The sequence below is a fragment of the Anarhichas minor genome, unplaced genomic scaffold (assembly GCF_050575085.1).
Source record: "Anarhichas minor isolate MPS153535 unplaced genomic scaffold, ASM5057508v1 ptg000004l, whole genome shotgun sequence".
NCBI classification, from domain to species: Eukaryota; Metazoa; Chordata; class Actinopteri; order Perciformes; family Anarhichadidae; genus Anarhichas; species Anarhichas minor.
Window position 1 is genome coordinate 10,964,665 of NW_027466450.1, and position 26,346 is coordinate 10,991,010.

At 40.7% G+C, this 26,346-nt stretch overlaps 1 protein-coding gene across 1 annotated transcript in view; it reads left to right on the top strand.

Annotated features, from left to right (window-relative positions):
* LOC142969242 (ephrin type-A receptor 6-like) overlaps positions 1-26,346 on the top strand; it is a 130,612-nt gene that overhangs the window by 89,898 nt on the left and 14,368 nt on the right. The window contains exons 6-9 of the mRNA XM_076109035.1: positions 15,398-15,522; positions 16,638-16,800; positions 19,263-19,371; positions 26,032-26,102. Of these exons, the coding sequence (XP_075965150.1) occupies positions 15,398-15,522; positions 16,638-16,800; positions 19,263-19,371; positions 26,032-26,102 (468 nt within the window). The remainder of the gene's footprint in view (positions 1-15,397; positions 15,523-16,637; positions 16,801-19,262; positions 19,372-26,031; positions 26,103-26,346) is intronic.

Sequence of the window (26,346 nt, forward strand, 5' to 3'; positions counted from 1 at the left end):
GCCTGCCCAAAATCCAGCTAATCAGACTGACCTCATGGGGACAGTGTGTGTGTGTATTTGTGTGTGTGTATGCATTATTTCATGAGAGACCCTGGCCTCACATTCCAGGCCTGGAATGAATGATGCTCCCAGTGGCTTGGTTTCACCCCAGTGAACACACACACACACACTGAGCTAATGGTGAGGCTGTGGGACCAGATGTGTGTGCCTGTGTGCAGTACTCAAAAGTGGGTGCAGATAAACTCACTTGTGTCTGTATGTGTGTGTTTTTGTTTGCTAAATTTGAGAATATGCATTGGGACTTGGCCAATGTTTCACCTCGTGGCAAATGTTTGTTTTGTGTCCAGTATGCCCAGAATCATAAAGATAAAAGATTAAAGCTGCTCTGTAAGCAGGATGCAAGGTCGAGATCTTTGTTCTGTCATGAATTGCTAAAATATCTACTGTTAATAACGGAATGAATATTAGACATTTTGTCCCAGTGTTCAATTTTATTTATCAAAGACTACATTTAACTCTGCTCACACACATTTCTAATTATTTTAATTATTTTAATTAAAAGGATCCAACCCACGCTTTAGTAGGAAAAAAACTAGTGTGCGTACAAAGACATTTTATTTCTCTGTTGTTCTCGAAGCACTTCAGGACATTGGAATACACGGCAAAAGGAATCTTGTAAGGTAGAAATCACAGTCTGGACACATACACAAAAACAGAGATTAATGTGCCAGTTGAGTCAAACTGGAAGAGCAAGAACTCCGGAAACATTTCACTCAAACAAAAGGGAAAAATACAACAGTGTACTGTGGCAGCTCCAGTGTTGGATACAACCGGGAAAACTGACTCACAGATCAGATGTTAAGTGGTACCTTCCGGAGATTAGTGGCGGTAATAATGAATTCCTGTGAGCTGAAATTGAAGAGAGGGAGAGCAGCCCTAGGTGGGAATAAACACAAGCTCGCACTGGTAGAGAAGAGCAGAGTGGGTGACCGTACAGTTAGTGGTGGAACTTCTGCAGTTTAACTGTTGACTTCAAAGTAATGGTCATATTTTGATAAGGCAACCATAGCAATGACTGCTACATTGACTGTGATTTATGAACACCATTGTCGCTTCTCCTTCTCCATCACACATGCAGGTGGATGGCTGCTATCAGTCAGAGAGCATTGGGCTGTCCACTTAAAGCCCAGTGTGTGCATATATTTTACTCAGTGTGTGATTTTCAATGTAGCTTTTGCTAGCTCAGTGGTGGCAATTAAAATACTAACACCCTGCAGACTTTTTCGTATCTTTTGATCCATTCCTATTTTAAAGCAAGTATTTTGCAGATTTTTTTTTAAACCATCTACAGACGTTTGATTACCCGTGGGATGGTGCTACCACCTCAACATACCTGACATCTCTGCCTCTCTGTCAATTGCTGAGAAACTAAAATTACGTGTGACTTGATGATGCTTCTTAACCCTTTTTTTTGGAATCCTCTGACTCTACTTTGGGCTATTGGTTTGAAATATTCTTGTAGAATGACATTTCAAGCAGTTCATTGCATTATCTTCAAAACTCTGTACGCTAATATAAAACCAATTACCCTTTGTCCCTCCCGGACAAAATCCTTGCAATGAATATTTCAACACCTGTACAGTTCATTTTGATAGACGCCAAGGAAGACACTCGCATAACTGGTAGAAGTCTTAGTACTCACACAAATGTAGGACAAGGACACAGTAAATAGGACATACAGTACGTTACAAGCTGATGCTTGACACAGAAAGTAAGACCCGAAGCAGGGTGCAAAGATTTGAGTTTGAAACGCACAATGTGGAACATGGGATATTAGATGTAACACACGGCATTGTCAAGGTCTTGCATCTTGTATTAACTGTCCTAGGCACAATATACGTACATGATTATAAGGGACCTGTTGTGACAATACGGACATAAAGTACCACACACACACACACAGACACACATATTTGGATTTAGTCTTTTCTATAGCTACTCGTGTGTGGGTTTATGTATGAGTTATTGTATTTTTCATGAACAGCACCTGTGTCTATTGCCTGATTACATTTTCTCTTTTCAGATGGTTATCCATGTTAGAAGGCAAATCAAACCTCCTCTGGTACCTCTGAGTATTTTGGGATTCAGCTGTGATATTGTGCATTGAAGATTAGCTTTTTCTTCTCTGGATGTTTAAATATGAGAGTTAAAGCTCACCTTATTAATCTGGGAGTTTGGGCTGCAGTGTGTGTGTAGCGTTGCTGCATTCGCTTATATTTCACTTCATCCTGCGCTTTTGTGCACTAGTGAGGCGTTGCAGTGCTAGGATGCAGTCTTGCATCATATTCTAAGATGTATTGATGCCCATGTTGTTACTGTACATGTACGCACGTACATACAGCGAAGCTAAAAGCATACAGACACACACACACACACACAACAGTTTATTCCAGATACAGAAGTTGAGCTCAATGAATGCTCTCTTTTCCTCATTGCCATCCCACCACACATGCACACACATTCATCGAGGACTTTTGTACAGAGAATGAAAGCAATGATGTGGAGTCAAGAAGTGTGATATAGATGCAGGGAGAAAGTCTGTGTGTGTGTGTGTGTGTGTGTATGTATGTATGTGTGTGTGTGTTAAGACGTGCACATGTGAGTGTATATGGGTGCATGAGTGTGTGCATCAGTAGGACAGCTTTCAGAGCGGCACCTCTTGGCCAGCTGATTCGCTCCCATCTGAGATCCTGAGTGAGGATTATAAAACCAATCAGCAGACGGTGATTGCTGCAGCCAGCCTGTGATTGGATCACAATCCAGCCTCCGCCATCAGCGCTGGAAAGAGAAAGAGCGAGAGAAGAGAAGAACGAGACGCAGGGAAAGAAAGAGATAAATAAAGAAGGAGTGGAAGAGAAGAAAAGAGAAGACAAGATAGAGGGAGAACGTAAGATCAGGATCTTCTGTGTTTCCCATCAGCCATTGCTTTCCAAGTCATATTTACTACTACCAGCACACACAACAGATTTACTCTGTGGGTTGCCTCTGTTGGTTACCTACAGTATTATATGGACTAAGAAAAAGGCTCAAAAAGCATACATTTCTGCTCTACACCCTAGATTAATAGAGCAGGGTTTCCACAGCATGCTGTATAAGCTCTATAGTTTTGGCCCCCCACAGTCTTCAAGGAAAGTGCAAAGGGCAAAAGCTGCCTTGAAAACTACATTATTCATTTGATATGGAAGAGACCTCTTTCATCGACCGTAACAGTAACTCTTCAGCCATGTTATCATGGGATTTCATGCTCCTTTACGCAAGAGAGCACTAACAACATCATTAAATTAATTGACTCAGGCTGCCTTGTGATAGAGGCAACTGGGGAAAGCACAACAAAAAATGAAAGTTGTTTGGCATTTATGTCACTCTAACATTCATGTTCTTACTTATTTATTTCACATTTAACACATTAAAAGCTCTGCAATGCCAAACCACCGCAACACTTCTAGTGTGAAGCAGCAGCGTTGATGTAGTTTCTAAATTGAACAGCTACCTTCTTGCTCAGTACAGATTTGGACATTTCCTGGAACGTTAGTGTTCGGTTTTAGGTTTTCTATCTTTGCTCACTTGTTGCTGGTTTTAGCAAACGTCAATACTTCATCAAGATAAGTTCAGACTATACTATTGGTGTAGTGTGACATTGAGGGGCTTTGTTCACAGGTTTTTCTGAAAGTGGTTGGATCAATATGTGAGCTTGAAGGCTAATTGTGTACTGATAATCAGTAGTAACAACAATAGATGATTATCGTGATTTTTATTCAATATTCAACGCATTTAAATGACAACTTTCTTGAGAAAAAAAAGAGAATAATCAGTTGTCTCTGCTCAGAAATAAATTAAGGTGGCTTCCACATAGAAAAGTAATACAACGTGACCAATTTAAATAAATGGTTTTATTAAATAAACTGCATCATATAAGAAGTGACCAGACAATTAGCTAAATATATTATTCCTACAAGAGTATAAATGGCATAGGCTGCGCAGCCATGTACAAGAGGGGCTTGGGTATGTTTATAATGAAATGCACCGTACGTAACGGGATGACGATGTGTGCTTGTGTAGACATAATGAATGTGTGTGTCTGCGATGTGATGTTAGCAGGTGTTTGCTCACTATGTTTGTTGGCAGGTTTGTTTAGCTGGCTTCCCATGGGGCTTAATGTGACCTGGGCCCATCTGTTGCCCCCTGCCCATTTTCTGCACTTCAGCGCCCTCTTTTATCTTTGCCCATGACCTGCTGCTACCACACAACACACACACACACACACACACACACTCATATACAAGCATACATACAGTACATAAACTCAGACTAGTTGCATGCGTGGAGAAAAACAACAGATGCCGAGTCCCACAATTGCAATGCAAGAAGCGATTGTCATAAATACTGAATGTCTGAACTTTGACATATCTGCAATTTGCTTTTAATTGGAAAATGTGGATTGATATGGTAACATTACATCCAGTGTGTTATACGTTAGATAGAGTTTGGTTTGGGTATACTTTGTGTGGAGGACAATGAGAAAGACAGAGGTGATAAGGGCTAGAAGAAGTGAAAATGAGGTGAGAGGGGGCATATTAGCACAGCTGGGCCCAGTAGGGAGATCTGTGCCTATGTTGGCCCTGTATCTGCTTATTTGTACTCAGACAAATACTTACCTGCTTAATATGGGTAACATCAGGTAGGGTGGGCTACAGACAAAGTCAAAGAGTCAACACAAACTTTAGGAACACACATAAAGGATTAGTGTGAATTAATTGTGAGATCAGTATGAAAAAACATGTAATTGATAGGCTCTGTGCAATGTAGAATTGCCGTCAAGGCTTATTTTTAGTCAGGGCATTGCAGGGTCTGACACCAGTGTCAAAAATATGTCAAAAAAGGATTCGCTCAGGGTCAGAGGTGCATTTGTTTGAGGAGTTTGCTACACAGGATAGATGTCATGTATTAGGATTAGAACACCCTTACTGATCTACTGTGATTACTTTACAGGAAATAGCTTCTCTTCATGTGTTGAAGGTGCAGGAGGGCCACATTAACATGTCCACGATGGATGCTGACGTGCATGTCAGCCAACCAACATTTCAATCAGGAGAGACAAGTCAGATGAAGAAAAGATAATTGTTTATTATTAACAGTTGATATGTGATGATAAAGTCTTGACAGAGTCTTGGACTCTACGGGGAGATTTGTAATCGAGGGGCGTCTGCCCTGAGCCGGCAGCAAGATAAACCCCCCCGTGGAGTCCAGACACTGGTGGTGGTGGTGACTGATGAGGCTGATAGAATGATGAGTTGATGAAGCTGATGAATCTGTGAAGACTGGGCAGAGGTGGAGGGGCGCGTAACAGCAGCATGAACATACTGAAGGTAGAGAGACAATCATATTTAAAAGAGACAGCAGCGGGATGATTGGCTAACGATGCAATTGTGTCGCTGTGCTATTGGATACCAGGAGACCAGCCGATCAGAACAGGTAATATACGTTTATACGTTTATACGTTATATACGTTTGATCAAGGACAGCAAGGAAAATTATGGGTGAGCATGCGTGAGGAGTAGTAAATGTCAGATGTATGAGAAATAAACTACCGTATTTTCCGCACTATAAGGCGCACTTAAAAGCCTTTAATTTTCTCAAAAAACGACAGTGCGCCTTGTAATCCGGAGCGCCTTATATATGGATCAATTGGTTAATTGGTTGATCCATACTGGTTGTACACGGCGCTCTGTCAAAATGTTTCAGTACGACTGGTAAACTACAAAGCTGCACCGCGGTAAACACCGGTACTGTGCTTACTCCTAGTCCAACACCACTTGTGTGTATAAAGACCCCAAAATGGCACCTTTGAAGAGACACGCTTACGACGCTATTCTATTCTATGCGCCTTATAATCCGGTGCGCCCTATATATAAAAACAGTTCTAAAATAGGCCATTCATTGAAGGTGCGCCTTATAATCCGGTGCGCTTTATAGTGCGGAAAATACGGTACAAGCCTAAGCATACAAGAGTATAGTCTTCCTGACTGAACTTACGCCAGAGCTTCATTAGCTAATTAGCACTAAAGAAAAAAATCATGAAAGGCATTTGTACGTCCAAACTGGACCAAAGTCCAAGGCAATGCCGCCAATAGTTGTTGAGATATTTCAGTCTGAACCATAGATGCACTGATGATGCATTTGCAGAAATAATAGTGTTGTTGCAACTGTATTTAAAAGGCCATTGGAGCCCCTACAGGAATAGCATGAGTAAATCACATGTTACAATCCCCATCGCAACAAATCTGCTTAGTTTGGACATTCAGCATCTGGAGGACCACTGAATGTTGGATTTCAGAAAGACCTTCAAGCCTTTTTTTCGCTTTAGGATTTGATAGCCGTCACTGAGCTGCCCACATGTACAGTGTTGTGTGTGTGGCCATTTACAGTATCTTGCAGCCAGCTCCTGTGAGCCCTCCAGACACACAGTAAGTCACCTATTCACCAGTCAGTGTTAAGAATAGCTATTCCCCAGCAAACGCTATTCAGCAGTGTTCAGAGCAGGTGGGGAGTTTGAGGAAAAGAGATTAGCTATTTCTACTCTACAAAATGATTTATGCCCAGACTTTTATCAGGAAGCCCCCCCCCCCCCCCCCCCCCCCCCCCCCACTGACTTCACCTCACAACGGGAACTATTTTAAGCATTGACTCATTAATACAGAGTGATTGGATTCATTGTTCTGCAATCCTGATGGATGTTCTCTGAAGTTTTCTCTCTCTCTCAACTCCCACCTCAATCCCCTCTTCAATCTTCGGGTAGAATTTCCTCCCAAGAATGCAGCTCCATTGTCTTCTGAAAGTTAGATGAATCAGTTGCCACTGCCTTTTGTCGCTTCAGTTCATTTGAATGAATTTGCATTAGCCTCACTCCATAAAACCATTCATAATGACAGCAGTTCTAACTTCAAACTCTGTAGACCTTTACACATTGTAGCAACCATTAAAGACACACCCAGCTTAAGCTCTGACAGTTTATACTCCATTTCCACAGTGAATTCAAATATATTCAGAGTGAGACATCAAATACAACTGAAACAATTGACGAGCCTTCTTTTATCAAGCTTACGCTGCCTCTTTTTGTAAAACGCATCATGTACACTACGCGTCAGTCACCACTCATGCATTTGCTTGTACGTTCTTTCTCATGTCAGCCATTTTTTAACTGTGAATCTTTAAATACTGTAGGTGTGATATTATCCTTCATTTGCCACCTTCAGCAGTAGTCAACCAATGTGAGTTGCCACACCAACAAAAGAAAAAGATTAACAGGTACTACAAACATCCCTGCAAAATGGCATTTTCGTTGTTCCACAGAAAACACGAAACTGTGACCTTTTACACATTTCTAGACGTTGCGGGTGATTGGCCCAAAAGGGAACTTCATTATTCTGCAACATCTTTACTGTCACCTTGTGTATTATGAGCGCTTTTAAAGTACATGCTGTATTCTGCATTCAAGGCATCCTTCATGACCCATTCACACAGCATTTGTCCGGGCTATTTTAACTCCAGGATGGTTGACTTTGACAGCAGGGTTGTGTACGGAAGGCTCTGCTTGAAATCCGCTCTGTATGAAAGAGCGTATTGCCGCTCCGCCTGCTGTGTGTTCTGCTGCAGTAGGTCTGCTCTGGGTGCTATAGGAGGGTCGACTGCTATTTATACTGTACCTCCACTGCAGTGGCACTCCACTCTTCACCCAATGCATTATAATCCAGAGAGGAGAGGAGGTTTGGAAGCGACTGAAAAAAGAAGCGACTTTCTGTTCGGTTCTGATGCATTGCTAACTATACTTTGTATTTTCTTTTTCTCCACAATTTTGGTTCTTATGTAGGAACCTGCTAAAACAGCTTATACATTATGTAAAAGAACATTTGTGTTCTGAAGCCCATCATCCTAATCATCAAAACCACCACTGCCATCGCCATCACCATCAAGTTCACCGTCATAGTGAAATCTGAATTAAATGCAAATGTTTTGGTTTAGGGCTGTGACTTTTACTTTTCAAATAATCCTTCCATTGATGGTCCAAAATGTTTCCGTACATTACTTCACGGATGGTTAGGTGTCTACCAATATGTCATATTGCAAATTAAATTTATGTAGAATAAAAATACAAGCACAAATGCATGTGTATTTCATCAGACTACGGGTGAGAATGACACCTCCTCTTTTAGGTTTTAATTCTAAAAGGACATTATGCGCATCAACATCTGTGTCTGCCCATATCTGTGTCACTTTCCAATACTGAATGCTTGGTTTCAACCATAATGAAGCTTTTAAGTAGCAGCAGGAGAAGTGGACAGGGTGTTAAGGACAGCGACCGGCAGGGAAATCAGCTGTCAGCGCCCAGATAGTTCCGTTCTTCTCATTAATTACTTTTGGGGAAAGAGAGGTGGAGACCAAATGAGTATTGATTGTGGTGTGGCGAGTATAGGGCCGATTTCACTGGCCTTTCCCACACGTCATTGCTTCTCCACGTCCCCATTAAATGGGAACAAGAGGGATCAGTGGCGAGTTGGGACCCTATTAAAGACGGGACCTCAGAGTGTCAGACACGCTAGCTAGCACACAAACCTCCTCCACGAGACAGAAGACAACATTCCCTTTTGCTTTGTGTTGGGAGTGCTCTGATCGGGATTTTAGCACCTTTGCTTTGTATCTGTCTATCTGTCTGTACGTCTAAATGTTACAAGCTGTTTGCTGTTTAGGCCTCTATTTTGTCTCTCTGGGTTTCTTTTTTTTTTGTCACTTTCCCTACTCCTATTGTCTTAGTCTCCACTCTCCTACCACAACTCGCAGCCACAAAAACAGGGTGGAAATAGCTCTTAACTTGCAGAAAGGTCTCTTTCCTTTTAGCTTTTTTTTTTCACTCCGCCTCTTGCTCCCCCTGCTTTTGTTGCGTGACTGATGATTTTAATTACCTGTTAACTCCCCGTACTCAGCAGATACACATGATAAATGGTCCGGATGACTGTTGTAACCACCATCTGGATGGGGCAAAGGAGTCTTAGGAGCATTTCTCCACTGTCATACTAGAGACAGCCACCACAGCAGGGGGGGATTGCAGGTGTACCGGGGGGAGAACAAGAAACTGTCCCAGTTTAGATCCAGTTGACAGCTATTTAGTGTCATAGGGGTCACATCCATTTTTCCTAAGACTGCAGGCAGCAACAATATGCCTCCGCAAAAAGAAGCCCATATCACCACAGTAGCTGAGAGAGAGTGCCGTAGATGATTGGCTCAGCAAATTGCAGCACTTTATATGGAGATTGTAGAGAAGGAGATAGATGAAGGAATGTGTAGCTACTATAGGTACACAGTGGAATGGATTCAGAAGCAGGCATTATATGCCATGAACAGGTGCTATGCAATGACCAGTATCCTCTTTAAAGACTAAATCCGAAGCTCTCAAAAGTTCTCGAAGCAAACTTGCTGCAAAAGTGCAAGCAAAGCAGAAATCTCTTGTTGAAATTGATAGAAACTCTCCTTGGGAAATGGATTCACTAATCTGAAAGCTTCTCTCACAAAGGCTGTGTCCAAAGGCGGATATTTCATTTCACTGTTTGGGGGGGGACAATAAACATAAGAAAATCTCAAAAGTAATTCCTGAAGGGGACACTAAAGGTGCTGCCAAAGACTATCACACACACACACACACATAATATTGAGTTTTTTGAGAGGAAATTAAGTGATACTGTTGCACTGAATCCAAGTAACAGAAGTCTCCTCCAGTCAGAGAGACAGAGAGAAAGAGTTCATGTGGACGAGAGGAAGAGGGTGTGGGATCCTCTTTTCACAGTGACCAATAAAGTGACAGCTGACTCATAAGAACCGGTCCAACGCAGGTTGAATGTGCAGTTTTAGGTCGACGGATATATACTGTAGGTCTGGTGTATGAAATGTCTGTAGCGTCACCCCGGTGCATTTTTATAAACTAGGATTATCTGGTCATGGATCACATTCCTCGCCCACATATGAGTTGGGCTAGGAGGGGACAATCTTTTCAAACTTTCCAGGAGGAGGGATTTTTTCAAAATAGTCTTTATTTGTAAAACGATTAACAGTCATTTCTACGTCTGTTTTTTTGTATGGATTAAACAGACGAAATACCACATATTAAATGGCAGATTTTGTACTTTGGACAGAGCAAGGCTAGCTGTTTCCCCCTGCTTGCAGTATATATGCTAAGCTAAGCTAATTACCTCCTGTCTGTAGCTCCAAATATGAAGGGAAACTTTTCTGATTTTCAACCAGCTTTGTATCGTTGCAATGTCGGTGGTATGTGGGGAAAAGTGGAGGCTCTGGGTGGGGGCAGGTTGGAGGGAGGTTTTTCATTTGCATATACTACTTGCATTGTAGTAATACAAAGCTGGTTACATAGATAGCACATACATAGATAGGTATCAACCTTCTCATCTAACTCTACGCCAGAAAGCTGACAGTGTCAAAATGTTCCTTAAATCTTGACAGCCCAACAAACACATGAAAGGAGATCTGATTTCCAGCTGGATACCTCAGAGGTCAGTGCTGATGAGGCAACAATTCCAATTATACTGTGTTTGATTGAGTTAAGCAGATCAGTCACTTATTTATACTCTAGGCCCTACAGTTTATTTGACAGTCCGGTCTCTGTGGTCTGTGTTTATGCATGGAGTTCATGGCAGACGACCCACAGTGCAATGGGAAGGACCTCCAGCATTAATGAAGGGTAACGATGATAGTCCCCAAGGCAGACCCCATGTCATTTCAATTTGTAAAAGCAGCACACTCACAATACGGTTAAACACACACAGACATTGTGCTCCAACTGATTACTTGAGGTCCCAGTGTTAACATTGGAGACAACTTCAATTCATTCATTAATTCCCTTAGTTCCCTGAAGCAACTATGAAGTGCCTCTGAAGCACGCCACATACTTGTCAATGAAAGGCGGCGCCCGGAATCGATTTGAATTGAATTACTTTGAATCAAATTAAATCAAATTCAGGTGAATTGAATATTTGCACAGCAAATGTGAGCATGCGTGAGTTTGTTCCAGTAAATATCTTTCATGCTATTCACCCATGAAAACGTATGCTAAAAGAGCAATTTGGGGCTGCCGCAAGACAAACACAACCAGACATCCAGAGAAGAGACAGACATATCAATATGACTGTTGTAAACAAGAGCACCTATATTGTGTATGTGTGTTTCTCTCACTCTCTCTCTCTCTCTCTCTCTCTCTCTCTCTATCAGCAGTGAATCAGTGGAGTGTTAGGACATCGTTTAAGCTCTCGCACAGCATCAATACGGGCTCTATTGATTTTTTTCAAACAGTTAATGGAAGCCTTTAGGGCAGGAAAGCTAATTAAAATCATATGCAGGTCAAGCTCATTTAAAGACTCCCCATTAGTTTATGTTTAGCTTAACCACGCTTGACTGGAAAATCTATCCATCGGGCATCGTAATTGACTGGTGTTTCTAATGGCTTTCCAATGCTCCTGAGTTCCTCTGGCAGATTTCATACTGCAGCTCTAATAACCCACATACAGAATCATTAAAGGCGGTTGCTGTGTGTCCTGTATCCTCAAAGTATCTTGCCAATGCCTGGAGACAGTGATGTGTTTCGTACTCCAGCCCTTGGAAACATTCGACCACAATGCTCACAGAATCAGACGTTGTAGTTTCATATTGTTTCATCTCTGTCTTGTGGAAGTGGAATTATTGTGACATGATGTCTGTGCTTGGTTGGATAAATATGTCATATAGATGAGTATTTATATGAGTCCTATTCTGGCAAAATCTGACAAAATCATGCAGGTTGACTAAAAACTAATTCAGCTCAGACTCCAGCCGACCCCGGACAGACCCAGATCCTACTTTGTCGCTGCCTTCAACCTGTAGTCGGAGCTCCAGCGGGAGGTGGCGAGCTGGGCCCCAGGAAACACTCCCAATGTTATCCACAGGGAGCACCAAAATAGTAAACAAAATGAAAGTTCGTAGTAGTAGCTTTAATGTGCAATGTATTAAACACTAATTGTCATCCAAAAGCCGGTTGCATACTCCATCTCAGGAGTTAAGTAACATAGACTCTGGTCGAAAAAATATGTATGTATTTTTTTTAAGGTTTGATAAAATGACTCAACTAAAGTAACTGTAGCTTACGAGTGATTGTGTTTTTGAGTCCTGTGTCATTATGAGTTCTCTCTTGACAGACTCTCTTGACAGACATTTCTGCTGGCTATTATTTTCTGCCACCCCTGCTTCTCCAACAAACGCTTTACACACGTCACCTATCGACTATTTTTGCTTGTGTGTTCACACGTCTTGTGTGCATTAGCTTCCTGCAAACTGTGTGCTCTTCGTAGCTTGCACAACTCGTGTGAGTATGCTTGGTGCAGTGCCATGAGGTAGAAGGCTGATTTGAATCTGTGAGTCAGAGGGAGATTGTATTTAGGTAGGTGTTTATTGCTCCCTACCAGGGGCCAATATGCTAACAGCAGATGCCAACCGTCTTGCTGTGTCTTTGTTTGATGCATCCACTGCATGACTCTAGCCTCAAACCACACCACCCTGCCGCCGCTGCTGTACCCAGCTGGCAGCGCAGGAAACCCTCACGACGCCGCAGCTTCATCAGAGTGCTTCATTATACAGACTTAGATCAGATAAAAATCCCCCTGAGATGAATTTTCTCTGCCACGGAGGAGGGACGGAGCAGAGGATACGAGCATGCTCTGAGTGAAATGGGCATGTGAGAGGTTATATGTAATAATAACACCTAGTAAGATGTCAGAAGCGTTGGCTTATTGTGTTGCTTATTTTCTACTCCGGCTGCTCCGTACTAAATAAATACTCGTAAAAACATACACATGTACTCGCATAAAGCACACTGCGACATACACTTACAGCACACACACACCCTTTCAGTTTGCTGATTATGCTAATATTATTAGTCGTTTTCACTCACGCGTGATATTATGTTGTTCTGTTTTTGCTAACATTTCAGACAACCTACCAAATGTTAAATGGCTATTACGTTGGTGGTTATTATTGAGAAGCCAAGCATTAAAATGCATTTAATGTCAGTGCTGGATGCTGCACGGTACTGTAAACCTAAACCCTCAAGCCCTATTTGACCCGTCACTACGTTTTGATCCAGTTAAAATTATTGACCCGAGTTGTCGGTTGCTTGATTAACAGCATTATTTAGTAATTTGTTATCACAGGCATCATGAGCTTGGCGTGTGAATAACGTTCTACATGTTTGTGAAGTATTTCCGTAAAATGAGAGTTGTTTTTTAGATAGCCGCCTTTTGAAATACACACTTACTTTTAGTTGCTTACACACACAGTGTCCACATTTATTTTTGTAATACTGTACAATCACAATGCCACTTAAGATTATTGAAATGGTATTCTTATCATATTGGAACCACAGTTCCATGAGCACAACATGTCCTCATATAGCTCAACTTGTATCCACAGAGTTTGAGCATTTCTGCTCTTTTTCTGCAAGTTGTATCCTACCAACCAAGCTCAAACACTTCAAATTCTTGAGTTCCTGCTTTCCAATATACCAATAGACCATGTTTACTTTCTATCAGATTAGTATCAGTAGGTCTCTGGCTAACAAGCTCAAACTCCTACAGCCCACTGCTCTCATGTCATCTCGCCCGAACCCCAAGATTCACCTCCACAAACCCCAAACTCTATACCGCCATCTCTGATCCCCCGTGTACGCAGCCTCGGACAAAGTGAGGACTGCATTCCTCAGGCATACTACTCTAGAGTACTTTTGTTTTAAATAGCATATGTGGCATAGTTTTACTTTGTATACACCTGAGAAAAGCAGGCCTACGTTATATATCCACATAACGAGTCAGCTCTGTAACATCAGATGATATACAATAATGGCTCTCTGGGCAGTTACATCTGCTGACCTCTCTTGGGAGCTCAGTGCAATTATTCACACAGCAAAAATTCATAGAGCACAGCTAATGCAATTCAATCCAAGAAAAGAAGATGTAGCTTCCTCAACTTATTTTCAATTAAAACAAGATGATCTTATGGGAGAAGGAAATAGCTGTGTAGATGTTTTCATTTTCCCTGTGACTTGAAAGGACTCCAGCCTATTTTGAAATACAATAATTGAGTGTCAGCATGGATGTGTGATAATTATTGCTGACGAGGTGGACAGGTGTTAATGTACTGTGTGTGTGTGCACTTGCACACACGTTGTCAACCACCAGATTTCTTGTTGTGCTATACAGCCTCATTGTATACTGGCTGCATCACAGAAAAACACCTCACTCTGTATTCAGTGCACATTCTTGTCAAACTGACAGCTTGCTGAGGTCAACTGGTTCTCCTTAGATCAACAGGACTAAGAGTCTGCAGCCACGCCAGCAGCTCTGTGAGGCTGTACCTATAGGCTAGAGCATCAGCAGTGAACAGACTGACAATAATAACAATGATAGCACACTGATATTTAGCTGATAATGATAATCGGTGGCATCATTTTACTGTAGCTCCCTCCTAATTTGCACAAACTACACAGACAAACAACAAAGTAATTAGTTTTACAGGTATTTGGTCCTAAACCAAAGTTTTGCACAACAAAGGAACAACACGCTTCATTAACTCACATTAACTTGATGCATTAAAACTTCATTTTAATATAATCCATTATCCAAGGACCATGACAGCGACTTGCAACATAAACAACACAGAACACAAATTGTCTGCAGACCTCAAGTAAAAGTGAATACTCATCATTTTTACCTTCAATTGTTTAAATATTTCTCTTTTTGTATCTTTAGAATTAGATCAACCGGGGCGCCTTGGTAGCCAAACGGTTACAGCGCATGCTGCCACATAACGGCAACGTCACCTTGAAACTGCAGAGCTACATCGACCACACACCTCATACATCAAATTGTATCAAGCTGTATGACGGTCTTAAGTCTTTCCCATATAGAAATAACCAGCATGCCCAAACATATTTGGTTTGTGGTATTTTTGTAGTTATTATTTCTTCCTTAGTCTTGAAAGAAATTAGAAAGGCTGAATGATTGGAGGGGAGTCATGTATTCAAATCAGCTTCAATTTAAATCCCCTTTGCAGCTCAGTGCTTGGTTTTTTGCACATAAGGCCAAGTGTGTAAAAAGAAACGTATGTGGTGTGCCAACCTCCGTTGCAAAAATCAATAACCATATTAACTTGATGCTTCAAGATACTCACCAAAGATGACCGGGCTTATTGAATTCATATGACTATAGTAAAGACAATGTAGCTAAAGCTGTGTATTTTGTGTTCATATCAGGTCCGTCCCTGGTTGGGACTCTGAAGAAGGACTGGGCTTCCCCAAACAGCATTGCTCTCTCCTGGCAGCAACCCGAACTAACATCCCTGCTCATCCTCGACTACGAGATCAAATATTATGAGAAGGTACACTGACTTATTTGGAACTATTTATTCAGACATATTTTTGAGGATTTTCTAAGTGGAAAAATAAAGATCATGCAAGTGTGTAAAAGCTGTTACAGGTCCTCCATTCATTGTTTTGTTATTTATAATAAAATCAACAGATATTTCATGGCGCTTCCTGTCTTAACATCCTGGCACAGCAATGTAGTCCATTGATTAAAATGTCACATAAAACACAGTTGACCCGGGATTTTGTCCTGCTAAAACGGCTTATCCATGATGTTGTCCAAATAAAGGGAAGTAGTGCGTGAAAGGGAAAGCTCTTCAACACAGCATCAGCGGATACTGCTCATGCATTCAAATAAGCTCAATAAGAGCTCAAATTGTGGAGGTTTTGTTGGACAGATATATTCAGTTGTAGATATATGCTTTCATGATCACCAATTAAAATGTAGCTTCTTTAATTTAATTGTTTTTTTCCTGAAATGCCTGATTGCCCATGCTTGTGTGATCAGAAAAGTCTATAAGGAGTACAGTAGGTATTTATCCTGCAATTTAAGACTCTCAAGGCACAAATACAGTCTATAATTCCCATTATATGATTATAAAGCACTCCGAATATGCTTCCAAGGACAAATAATAACCCTTTTTAAGCTGAATAGACATTTATACTCTCTCTGTATGATTATGTGCACAGCAATATTTTAAAAGACAATGATATCTAGGCAGTACGACGATAGTAACTTGTTCGATTGGGACAGGTAAACAACATGTAATGAACATGTAAACAACAGGTAAACGTGATGGGAGAGGCGTGACTTGGACTCTTGCAGATGTCTGATGTTTGTTTGACACCTGGGCCGAAGAGACATACAGAATATGTTTAAAAAATAAATAAAAAGTCCACAAAAATTGTGAAGGAAAAGTGGGCCCTGCTCGTTTGTACACTATTTCATTTTATTTATTTTTTATTATTTATTATATTTTATTTTGTCCGTTTTAATGAGTGCACTGTGAAACCGAACCAGACTAAATAGGAAACTAACCAAAAGTATAAATTTCACTCTGATTTGGACTAGCTAGCTAGCCAACAAATTGCTTTGAATATTTCAAACATCTTCCACCTTCTCCTACAGGAACATGAGCAGTTAAGCTACTCGTCGACGCGCACTAAGGCTCCCAGTGTGATCATCTCAGGTTTACAACCAGCCACCTGGTACGTCTTCTGTGTACGCACCCGCACGCCAGCTGGATACAGCTCCTACACCCCTAAATATGAATACAAAACAACAGGAGACTGTAAGTACCTGAGACCATCTACAGCATGTGTTACTGGGCAGGGATACACCTGTCTTTGTGTGAATGTGTGTACTTCTTTTCACAGCAAAATGACAAGATATGGAAAATACTCCAAAGCATGTGGCTGCACCTCACCCCTGCAAACAACAATTAAATCAGGACGAGTCTGTGGTTAGATCATGGTTAACATCAGGCTTGTGTGACGTTCTTCATTGCAGTGAACTTTTCAAGATGAAGCATTCTGAAAAAATGTAAAGTGATGGCAGAAAGTAAAACATCTTACTCTCAGTGTCTCTTAGTTGAGATGATGCTTGTGAAAAGAATCAGCCATCCATTATTAGTCTACATAGTCTACAAGAACAGACAATAGCAGTCTCAAAAACCACATATTGATTGGCTCTATTAAGACCAGCTAAGACCTTTGCTTGTGTATAAAAATAACAACTTAGGCTGAGATTCTGCAGCAGGATGCTGCAAGCATCAGTTCAGGGTCAGATGAAGTTCATGTCCTGTAGCCTGAAGCAGCGCTCAGGGCAGCCTTCACTATGAGCACAACAGCAAATAACAAGCCTGGATATGAGTCCACCAACAAGAGCAGCCATAGTAGGGTTTTAACTTTGAACTATTTTCTAGCAACAGATTTACTTTGCTTACAGTGAATAGAACTCCCACATTACCCTGTTAAGTGGGGTTTTTTTTAATAGATTTCAAAATTACAGGAAGCTATGATTGGAAAGTGTTCGGCTTTCAATTTGTGTAAGTATTAGTCACATAGTCCTTTTAATGCAAAGGGTTAAAGCATAATAATTTCAAACAATGCTAAATTTTAGTATTGAAGACTACAAAGATTTGTATATCTTTGTTAACAACTGATTTCATTGTATAATGACGCTAAATATCATCAAGACATTTGTTTGATATTATTAAACAGTGATTGCATTGCAGCCAGAACATTTGGCCTCCCTACTGTATGAATTTCATATAGGTTGCATTCACAAACCCTAAACCCCTTAAAGGTCAGAATATCAGTTGCAATGGCAATTGAAGAATTGAATACAATCAACAAAGGAGTCCGACAATACAGTCTTGATGGTCGGTGTATTTTGAATCAGTGTTTTTTGTGTGCGTCTGAGCAGTAGCTTTATTGCAAGTCTACTCATAAAATACAAAGGTCCAGCTGCCCTTTTATGTTGGTTCAGGTATTGTTGAGGGGTGATTTGGCTCAGTGGCCCTCTTCCTTCCAAAGCTGCAAAGCTTTGCTTTATCTGTGGATCAGACGGTGCTTGGCCAAGCCTTTGTATTGCCTGGCCTTTTATCTGAAAGAGAAAGCACATTCGGCCCCTGCCGCTCACTCCTTCCCTGTCAGTCTGTCTGTCCACATGTCAGTCATGCGTTCGTTTTTCCGTCGGTCTCTGTGTTTGTCTGTCTCTTTCTGTTGTTTGTCTTCACTTCTCTTCTGTCATCTGTTTTCGTCATCCCTCACGTTCCATTCTTCATCCTGTCCTCTACCACCATTCTCTCTCTCTCTCACACACACACACACACACACGCACACGCACACACACATCATTACAGCAGCATCATCTGCTTAGTTAGTGATGTGAAGAGTGTGTGAAGTTGACGTCTGGGTGCATGGTCTCGTGTGATCTAGCCACCGCCAATTTTACTCTTCCTCCCTCTGAGTGGTGTGTAATTACTTTTATCTAGCCACACACACACACACACACACAGACATTTTTTTGACACCCTGCCTGCGCGCACACACATGCTCTTGACTGAACAGCCACACACCCGCATACCGTACAAACCAGCATGAACTTCACTCTTTTGGCTAGCTACGACGCACCCTGATCTCCAATTCATATTCATTGAGCGTGAAATATTATAGAAATAAGTTTGGTAATAGCAATCATCTTTCAATTATCTTGGATTCGTTAGCCTTGTGACAAGACACAGAAAAAGGAAAATCATGAATATCAAATGGCACCAATTTAACCAAATGATCATGGACTAAATCACAATTTCATGAATGAATAATATTAATTAAACAGCAGCAGGCATATGAATCACTCCAGTATGATAGCTGACGGAGGGGTTTTTGCATCACAAAGAGCTGATCAAACATCTCTCCGTAATATGTGCCTATCAAGAGAGCGTGCATGGTCCATGTATGGTGCATTGATGAAGAGGAATATTGAAAATGATGTTGAATGAAAATTTGCTTTTTCTTCTCAATTTATACGGCCTCCCGTCTAATTTCCTTCTTTTCTCTCCTCGCTGCTTTTATCATCCGAACCTTCTCTTTACATTCAACTTCTCCTACTTCTCCTCTTCCCGCTCAACATCGTTCATCTCTTCTCCCTTTCATCACCATCCTTCTTTGGCTTCTTTTTCACATCGTCTCTGCCCAAACCCTACATCTTTTCCCTTCTTCCAAAACCAAATCCTCCATTCTCCTTCAGCATCAGACCTCGCCTCTGACCAAGGCCAGGTGTTGGTCATTGTCACAGCAGCGGTTGGTGGCTTCACTCTCCTCGTCATCCTCACCCTCTTCCTCCTGATCACTGGAAGGTAAGAGCACTTCATTAGCTTGATGTACTGTCTTGCCTGTATATTGACTTTTAAAATCAACCAGTCACTGTTGTCTGCCGCTGATATATTGCTACAAATAGTATACACTTGTGTTTGATCCATTTAAGGGTGCATTTCAGCCTTGTCAGTGAGCCAGCGTACACAGAGTGCTTTTCTTATTAGAAATATGAATTGTGGTGTTTCTGCAAATCATGTCAAAATGTCTGCTTTGAAAAAGGCCTATTTGGTTTGTGCAACAACTTGTTGTTTCTTCCTTCAACTACAGTACTGTAAACACCGTCATATTCCTTGCCTTACAGTGTAATTGTTCTGCATTTCAGCTAATTGGAGAAACCTTGCATTAAAAAGGACTTGATTACATTTTGCTTCAGCCTTTGGACTTTCTATACCCCTAAATTGAAGTGATGCTGAAAACATCTTGAGGAAGGCTGGTTTGATATGTGCACGCGTCTATTAGTGAGATCTGTGTGTGAACTTACACACATGTATGAATGTGTTTTGTGAGATTTCTGCGTATGACGCACAAGCCTCACAAGAAACCATTTTTAGAGCAGCCTAGATTATTACATAATCTCATGATTATTATGGTTATTATATACCATTACATTGCTTATGGCCCATCTAGCACAAACAAGACACACATGTATGAACATGGATCAATAATGGCGGAGGTAAAAACACAGACACACACACATGGACAGAAATATTCAGAGAGCAAATGAAAGGCAAAGCAAGACTCTCTTTTTGTGTGAGTGAATGTGTGAGAAAAAAAAGGACTTCATTTCAGAAGTGTGAGGCTGAGAAGGTTTGTAGGCTAAATAATGTGCCATTTCACATCATAAATATTTCCTTTGTATTTTTGTTGTATTTTTCAAGAGCGATGTTTAAATGTAGGGAGCTATATTTACAACACAAGAGCTCAATCTGCATCAATTACTTCAAATATTCAATGTTCCAACATGGGAAAGTTAACGTAATACCATTAACTTCTACAGATATGCTAAAACATCGAATCCGATTCGATAAACCTGCAATCACTTATTTTGCCACTTGGGGCAGTGGTTTGAAGTTGTGAGCACAACATCGACATGTTATCACTTTTTTAAGTTCATACGACATCCTTGTCAGCAAACAGTTACTTATTTACAAATCCAGCAGTTCAGAGCAACATTATCATTTATCTGGAGTCCGGCCACCTGATAAATGTAAGGCCAATGTTATTATTTCTTTTAGCTCTGGTTTGGTCTCTACCAACTCCTGAGGAAAATATCTGGCTCTTTAGCTGCTAAATGCTTCAGCTAGTCGTTATATGTCTGTATGCTGTTTGGTGCTTGTGTACAGTGCAGGTTTTTAGACGTTTGTCAATGAAAACAGCTCTATGAGTCCGTTGAGAGTGAACCAAAACAATAAAGTTGTCAGCCGGACCCAATAAAGCTCCATTTGTAAAGCTGAGGGCTGCTTATTCAGGTAATAATTCTCTGTAGGTTCATCACCACAACCGACCCCTCAAAAGGTGTCACGTGGCTTTCAAATTGTCATTTGATACGGGGTTTTTTTTTTCATAAAACATTGACAACAGCCTCTTTAAAGGTATGATGGTGCTAATATGTTGTCACTGGTTTCCAGTTTTGCAAATAAACTAAATCTAATCAGTAACAGATAAACCTTTCTGTCAACACTGCTGTTGCTTTAAATTTCTCTCTCATGGTGCCATCTCTGGTAAAACACAAAGTAAATATGCTCACAATCTGTATAGACATTGAGAGACACATTTGGAAATTTAAAGTCAAGTTTGCCAGTTGTCTTAAGGACACTTTAAAAGAGAGGATTGGAAAGAATCAGGAGCAAATATGATACTTGTGTTTGATTGCACATTCTGCTAAATTTAGGGTCCAGATGATTTGCTATGGTCGGATTTGCATTTTAAAAAAGCACAGCCTCTGAGAGCATGTGCAAATATTAAGAGTAATATAAAGGACCTGAAATGAACGTTTATTGTACAGAAATCTAAAAGTGTTTATAGATGATAGATGTTCTATTGTGATGTATGGGTTCATCTATTTGCTAGATAGTTTCGGAGAATTTGCAAGAAAAGTAAAAAGTCATACTTATGTTTCTCTTTTTTCTTAAAGTATCAGTTTCCATATCGATTACTATCGTTGGTTCTTCGACGATGGTTCTTTTTTATCTTCCCTTTCCTAAGTTAGTGCTAGCGTCAGAAGGTTAGCACCAAGACGTATCACAAGAGAAGGATTGTTTCCAAAAAATACAGTTGGTAGCCGGTAGTTGGTAACAATTGGTAGCTAAGTAAGTTGACATTCAAGTTCAGGTATTTGCAACTACAATCAACTTTAACATAATATTGGTGAGGAAAACCCAAAGCTGAAATCCATACGACAGCCAGCGCCATCTTTGTTCCTATGTGATGATGTTCTATCGCAGAAAAAATTGTATTTAAAAGATTATCCGCCGAAAGTTATTGGAAATATCATTAGCTTTTATTTCCTGGAGGCCTGGTCACACTAAAGTTTTTAAAGTTTTTAAAAAGTTTTTGTTGCGTTGGCAGATAAATCCACAAAACGTTTCACTTGTTCAACACACAAATTTGCACAATTGACCAATAGCAAATCATCTTGACAGTTCTGGCCTTGGAGCAAGCTATTCTATCTTATTGGCTGTGTTGCACCACACACTTTTATTGAACTCTCCTCTGTTTGAGTTTTAACCGCTCCACTAAAGAGGAATGGTTTGCAGACAGTTATGAGACAGGAGTCAATGTTTAAAAAAATGTCTCTTGAATTCACTGTCTAAATTGTCTTAACAAGCGTGCCAACAGTCGTCACAGCGCTTCACCAACTTGTGAGCAGTCCCTAAATCACCAAGCTTCTACCACTGCCTGTTTTGTGAGGACGTACGGATGAACTTTGCCGTGACACTTTCTGGTGGTACGGGGCCTTGATACCTCTATCTCTGTCTTACTTTGGAGTAGCAATACACTTATATGTACTAAATATCAGTTGAGCTCATTTTTTTAACTTTGGCTTTAGCAAATGTTTGCACCAACGGGATCTGGCACCCGTTAGAGAAACTGCAGCGGTAAACACTTGCATATTCGTTTACGCATTGAACTGTGCTGGTTGCCAGAGAATTTTCACGGGTGAGCAGTGAACTTCACAGATATGAGATCAATGTGTTCATCAGACAAGGTGCACTACCTCACAGGGAAGTCCTTTAGCGTTAGCATGATGTGAATGCCAAAAGAGTTTTAAGGCCATCGCCTTAGAAAAAGCTGAAAGCAATAGAGTTATGGCAGGGATTTATAATTTTCTTCTTATTTGTATGATGTGATCCCAGTGTGTGTAGGAGTGTCTTTTTCACTGGTATATGTATGAAAAACTCACACACACACACCAGCTGCAATAGCTAAAACAAGCCCTTTAGACTTTTTGCATTCTAGCACAAAAAGGGCCTTTTTTTACTTCAATCTAGCTAAAAGCAGTCGCTGCAGCAGTTGGAGTGTTTTTCTGACTATATCACGATCCATCATATCTGTGATCCTTCTGCCCTGAGTAGGAGGGACTTTCACTCTCTTTCAATTTAAAAAAAAAAACTCCAAATACATTTGAGCTGCCAGAGAAAGCTTTCAGTCACACAGCCCTCATAGATGTACGGTCCTACAACACAAGTGCGGATATAAGAGGACCCGCTGTACGAGGAGTTTTCACACCTGGTTGCCCTAAAAGCGTCCTTGATTTCCATCTATGTTTGCATCTGCTCTTGTTAAATTTCAACTAGAGCAAAGCTGTCACGACTGCACACCTAGCTGAAGAGTTTTACTGTATGTGTGCTCTTTATCCTTGAGTTGCCTGTCAGTCTCTGCTACTTTTTTTTTGTTATCGTTTTCTTCATATTATCTTTCATCCTTCCTTTCTGTGCCCTCTGTGGCAGCAGAGCGTTGTGCCATGGTGAGGTGACTGTGAGGGATGTTGGGGCCAGAGAGGAGTGGTTTGAATTACACTGATGCTTTGATTAGGGCTCTTGGCAAGGTTGTTTTTACCGAGGTGCATGTGTATGTGTGGGTGTGTAAAGTGCTTGTGAATATGTAATGTAACAATACTCAGCAGCCCAGAGAGCGGTGACAGAAGCCAAGGTCTTTGTGTGTGATAACTGTCTTTGTGTGTGTCTGTGTCTGGATGTGCGGCCTCTTTTCAACATGAAAGCCAGTGAGACAGAGGGGGAAAGGCGGATAAAGGGGATCAGAGGATAGGACTGGAAAAGACTGATAAAGGCACATGCCACCATTTCTTTAATGAACAGCTTGACCCCATCACCAGAGGTCAACAGTAGCTTTCCAAATCCCCTTCTTGTCCTCCCAGCCAGTGTTGGCCGTCATGTTATCGGCTCTGTCTATCAGTGTCCAGGATCCCACAGACTTCACTTAGCCCAAGCCCAATCTGGCAACCCTGCGGCTCGTAGCCCCCTGACACCTGCTCTAATGTGGCAACCCGGATTATGTTAAGTCTTCAAAGAGGAGGATGCTCACATATGATCACATGAACCCACACACATTCATACAAGCAAGCGCTTACACACACTTTCTCCACTAGTACATTGTGGCCATTTTGACTCCTGATTAATTCAATCTCACCGTACATTATCGAATCATTTTGCCACTTTATTAGGCAGTACAATTCTCTCTACCGTTGCTTGCTGGATGTTGTTTATGTTGATTAAAACAGTTACCGAGGCAGCAGCCCTTGCTTCACATTATGAACAGAGGAAATGTATCCTTTAGGAAAATCGGAAATCTAGATGCTGATCAATACAAAAGAAACACAAAGAGAAAATGTTTTTTTTTAACTCACTCAGGAGTTGGTGGAGACCAAAACAGAGCTGAAAGGAGTGAATACTGGGCTGACAGTCATCATGTGGACACAAACATGACATGCTAGCAGGTTCCACATAACTTCATAAGTTGATGATAGTGTCAATGTTATGTTTATAGCAATTAGGGTAACGGATCACGGGGGGGACCCACATACATGATTGTGTAGTAAAACAGAATTTCAGGCACATTGTACACATAGTCTGACACTTTGAAGATGACAATAACTATATAATTTTATCTAAATCTCAAACGGATTAGCATGAGAGTGATATCACATGACATCAAACACCTTCTTGTTTTCAGGTTTCCCTCTTTTTTATTTTTGCTAGTTATTATTTATGTATTCAACACTTTACAGTTGGCGTTCCTTTTAAGTATTTTGTGTCAATGTGTTGTGAGCTCTGAGTCAAATTCATGTCTGCACGCTGTACTTTGCCATGAGCGCTCTTCTTGGCTCTGTGTGATTCTGACGGGGTACTTTGTGTTTTCTTCACTTTTTATTTCAACATCCAAGCATCTACGTATTTGGATAAATTCCTCTCTGGTCTTTTGCAGATGCTGTCATCTAATCTCTCAGCTTTTCAGATTTTCTTGGCATCAGCTTTTTATCAGTCGTTGACTGTCTCTCGTTGTCTCCGTGCCCAGATAAACACACACACACACACACACAGGAGGACGACAGAGTTTTTGAATCAGTGGATGCATTTAATTCTCTCTGTGAAAGAGTTTCTATTCCTTTAAGTTCCATTTACTTTATTTTCTCAACAATTTTGAATCTGTGTGTTGATGTGTATATTTCTGCACACCACTTCCATTTGCATCACATTAACTTAATCTGTAGACCATCTCTTCCAAGGCCTGACGCTCACCGTCTGCCAACAACTTTCTTCAAATGATGAGCTGCAATAATAAAACAACCTTCTAATATTGTTTAGTTTTATTCTGTTTCATTCTAGGTCATATACACAATAGCTTTGTGTTGTTTCGCTGCTGTTTGATCCTGTTGAGTGCTGGATTTCTACCTGAAAGAAGTTTTTCAGAAGCTTTCATGAACTGGTTGTATTAATCTGTGTTCCAATGAAGATGTAATGGATTGTAGGCTAATTAGCCTCTGAGATTTCAGGCCACCTCTTTCTCTGTCTTTTCTCTCTGGTTTATGTCTGAATGGTTTGATCTCTCTCTTCCTCACACGTTTTTGTTGTGGTATTTTTCCCTCTAACACCTCATAGCAACCTCCCGTATGAACTCTTTATTTGTTGTCACATCCAGCAGTACCAGTTCATCTGAAGGTGTCACTATAACAATAACATTTATGTCTCTCTCTGTCTTGCAAACGTGAGAAAAGAGCTGCTAAAAGTCCTCCTAAAGAATCACGTTTTTTTTGTGTTGACTGCAGAAGCTCAAACACACAAACACGTATTGACATCATACCAGCACCATTACACTTTTCACCACAGTTTCACTGTCTATATCCGTAGAATATGTGACAGACATGGATTACAAAGTGCTTTACATTAACTCAATATAAAACAATAAGAAACAGCAGTGAACACAGATATAATCTGGATTATTTTAATTATTCAAGAACAACAAGTGCCAATCCCAAGATCTACTGCCACTGTGTGGCTCTCTGGGGAGTGAGATCCAAAACCCACTTGCCATTACCGCTTATCGTCATAGGTACCGCCAAAGAGAACGAAACTGATTTTCAAGATTGTGACTTTAACTCTGTCCATCAATGTGTTTTCCAGGTGTCAGTGGTACTTTAAGGCCAAGATGTCTTCAGAGGAGAAAAGGAGGACCGATTATCAGAATGGACTTGGTAAATCAATCTGTCTACATCTCTCTTCTTTGTTGTTGTTGTTGTTTTTTCTCTCTCAGTGACAGTTTTTTTATTTTTTTGCAAATTTCACATGGCAAAAATATTGAGTCAATAATTGATTTTCATGTTTATGGTAATGATGGTAGGAGGAAGTTCGCAAGGTGTTACGTGTTATATTTAAATGTAAAATTTGTTCGGTATATTGCATAATGTTAGTGTTGAAAATGACTTTTGCCAGTGAGAA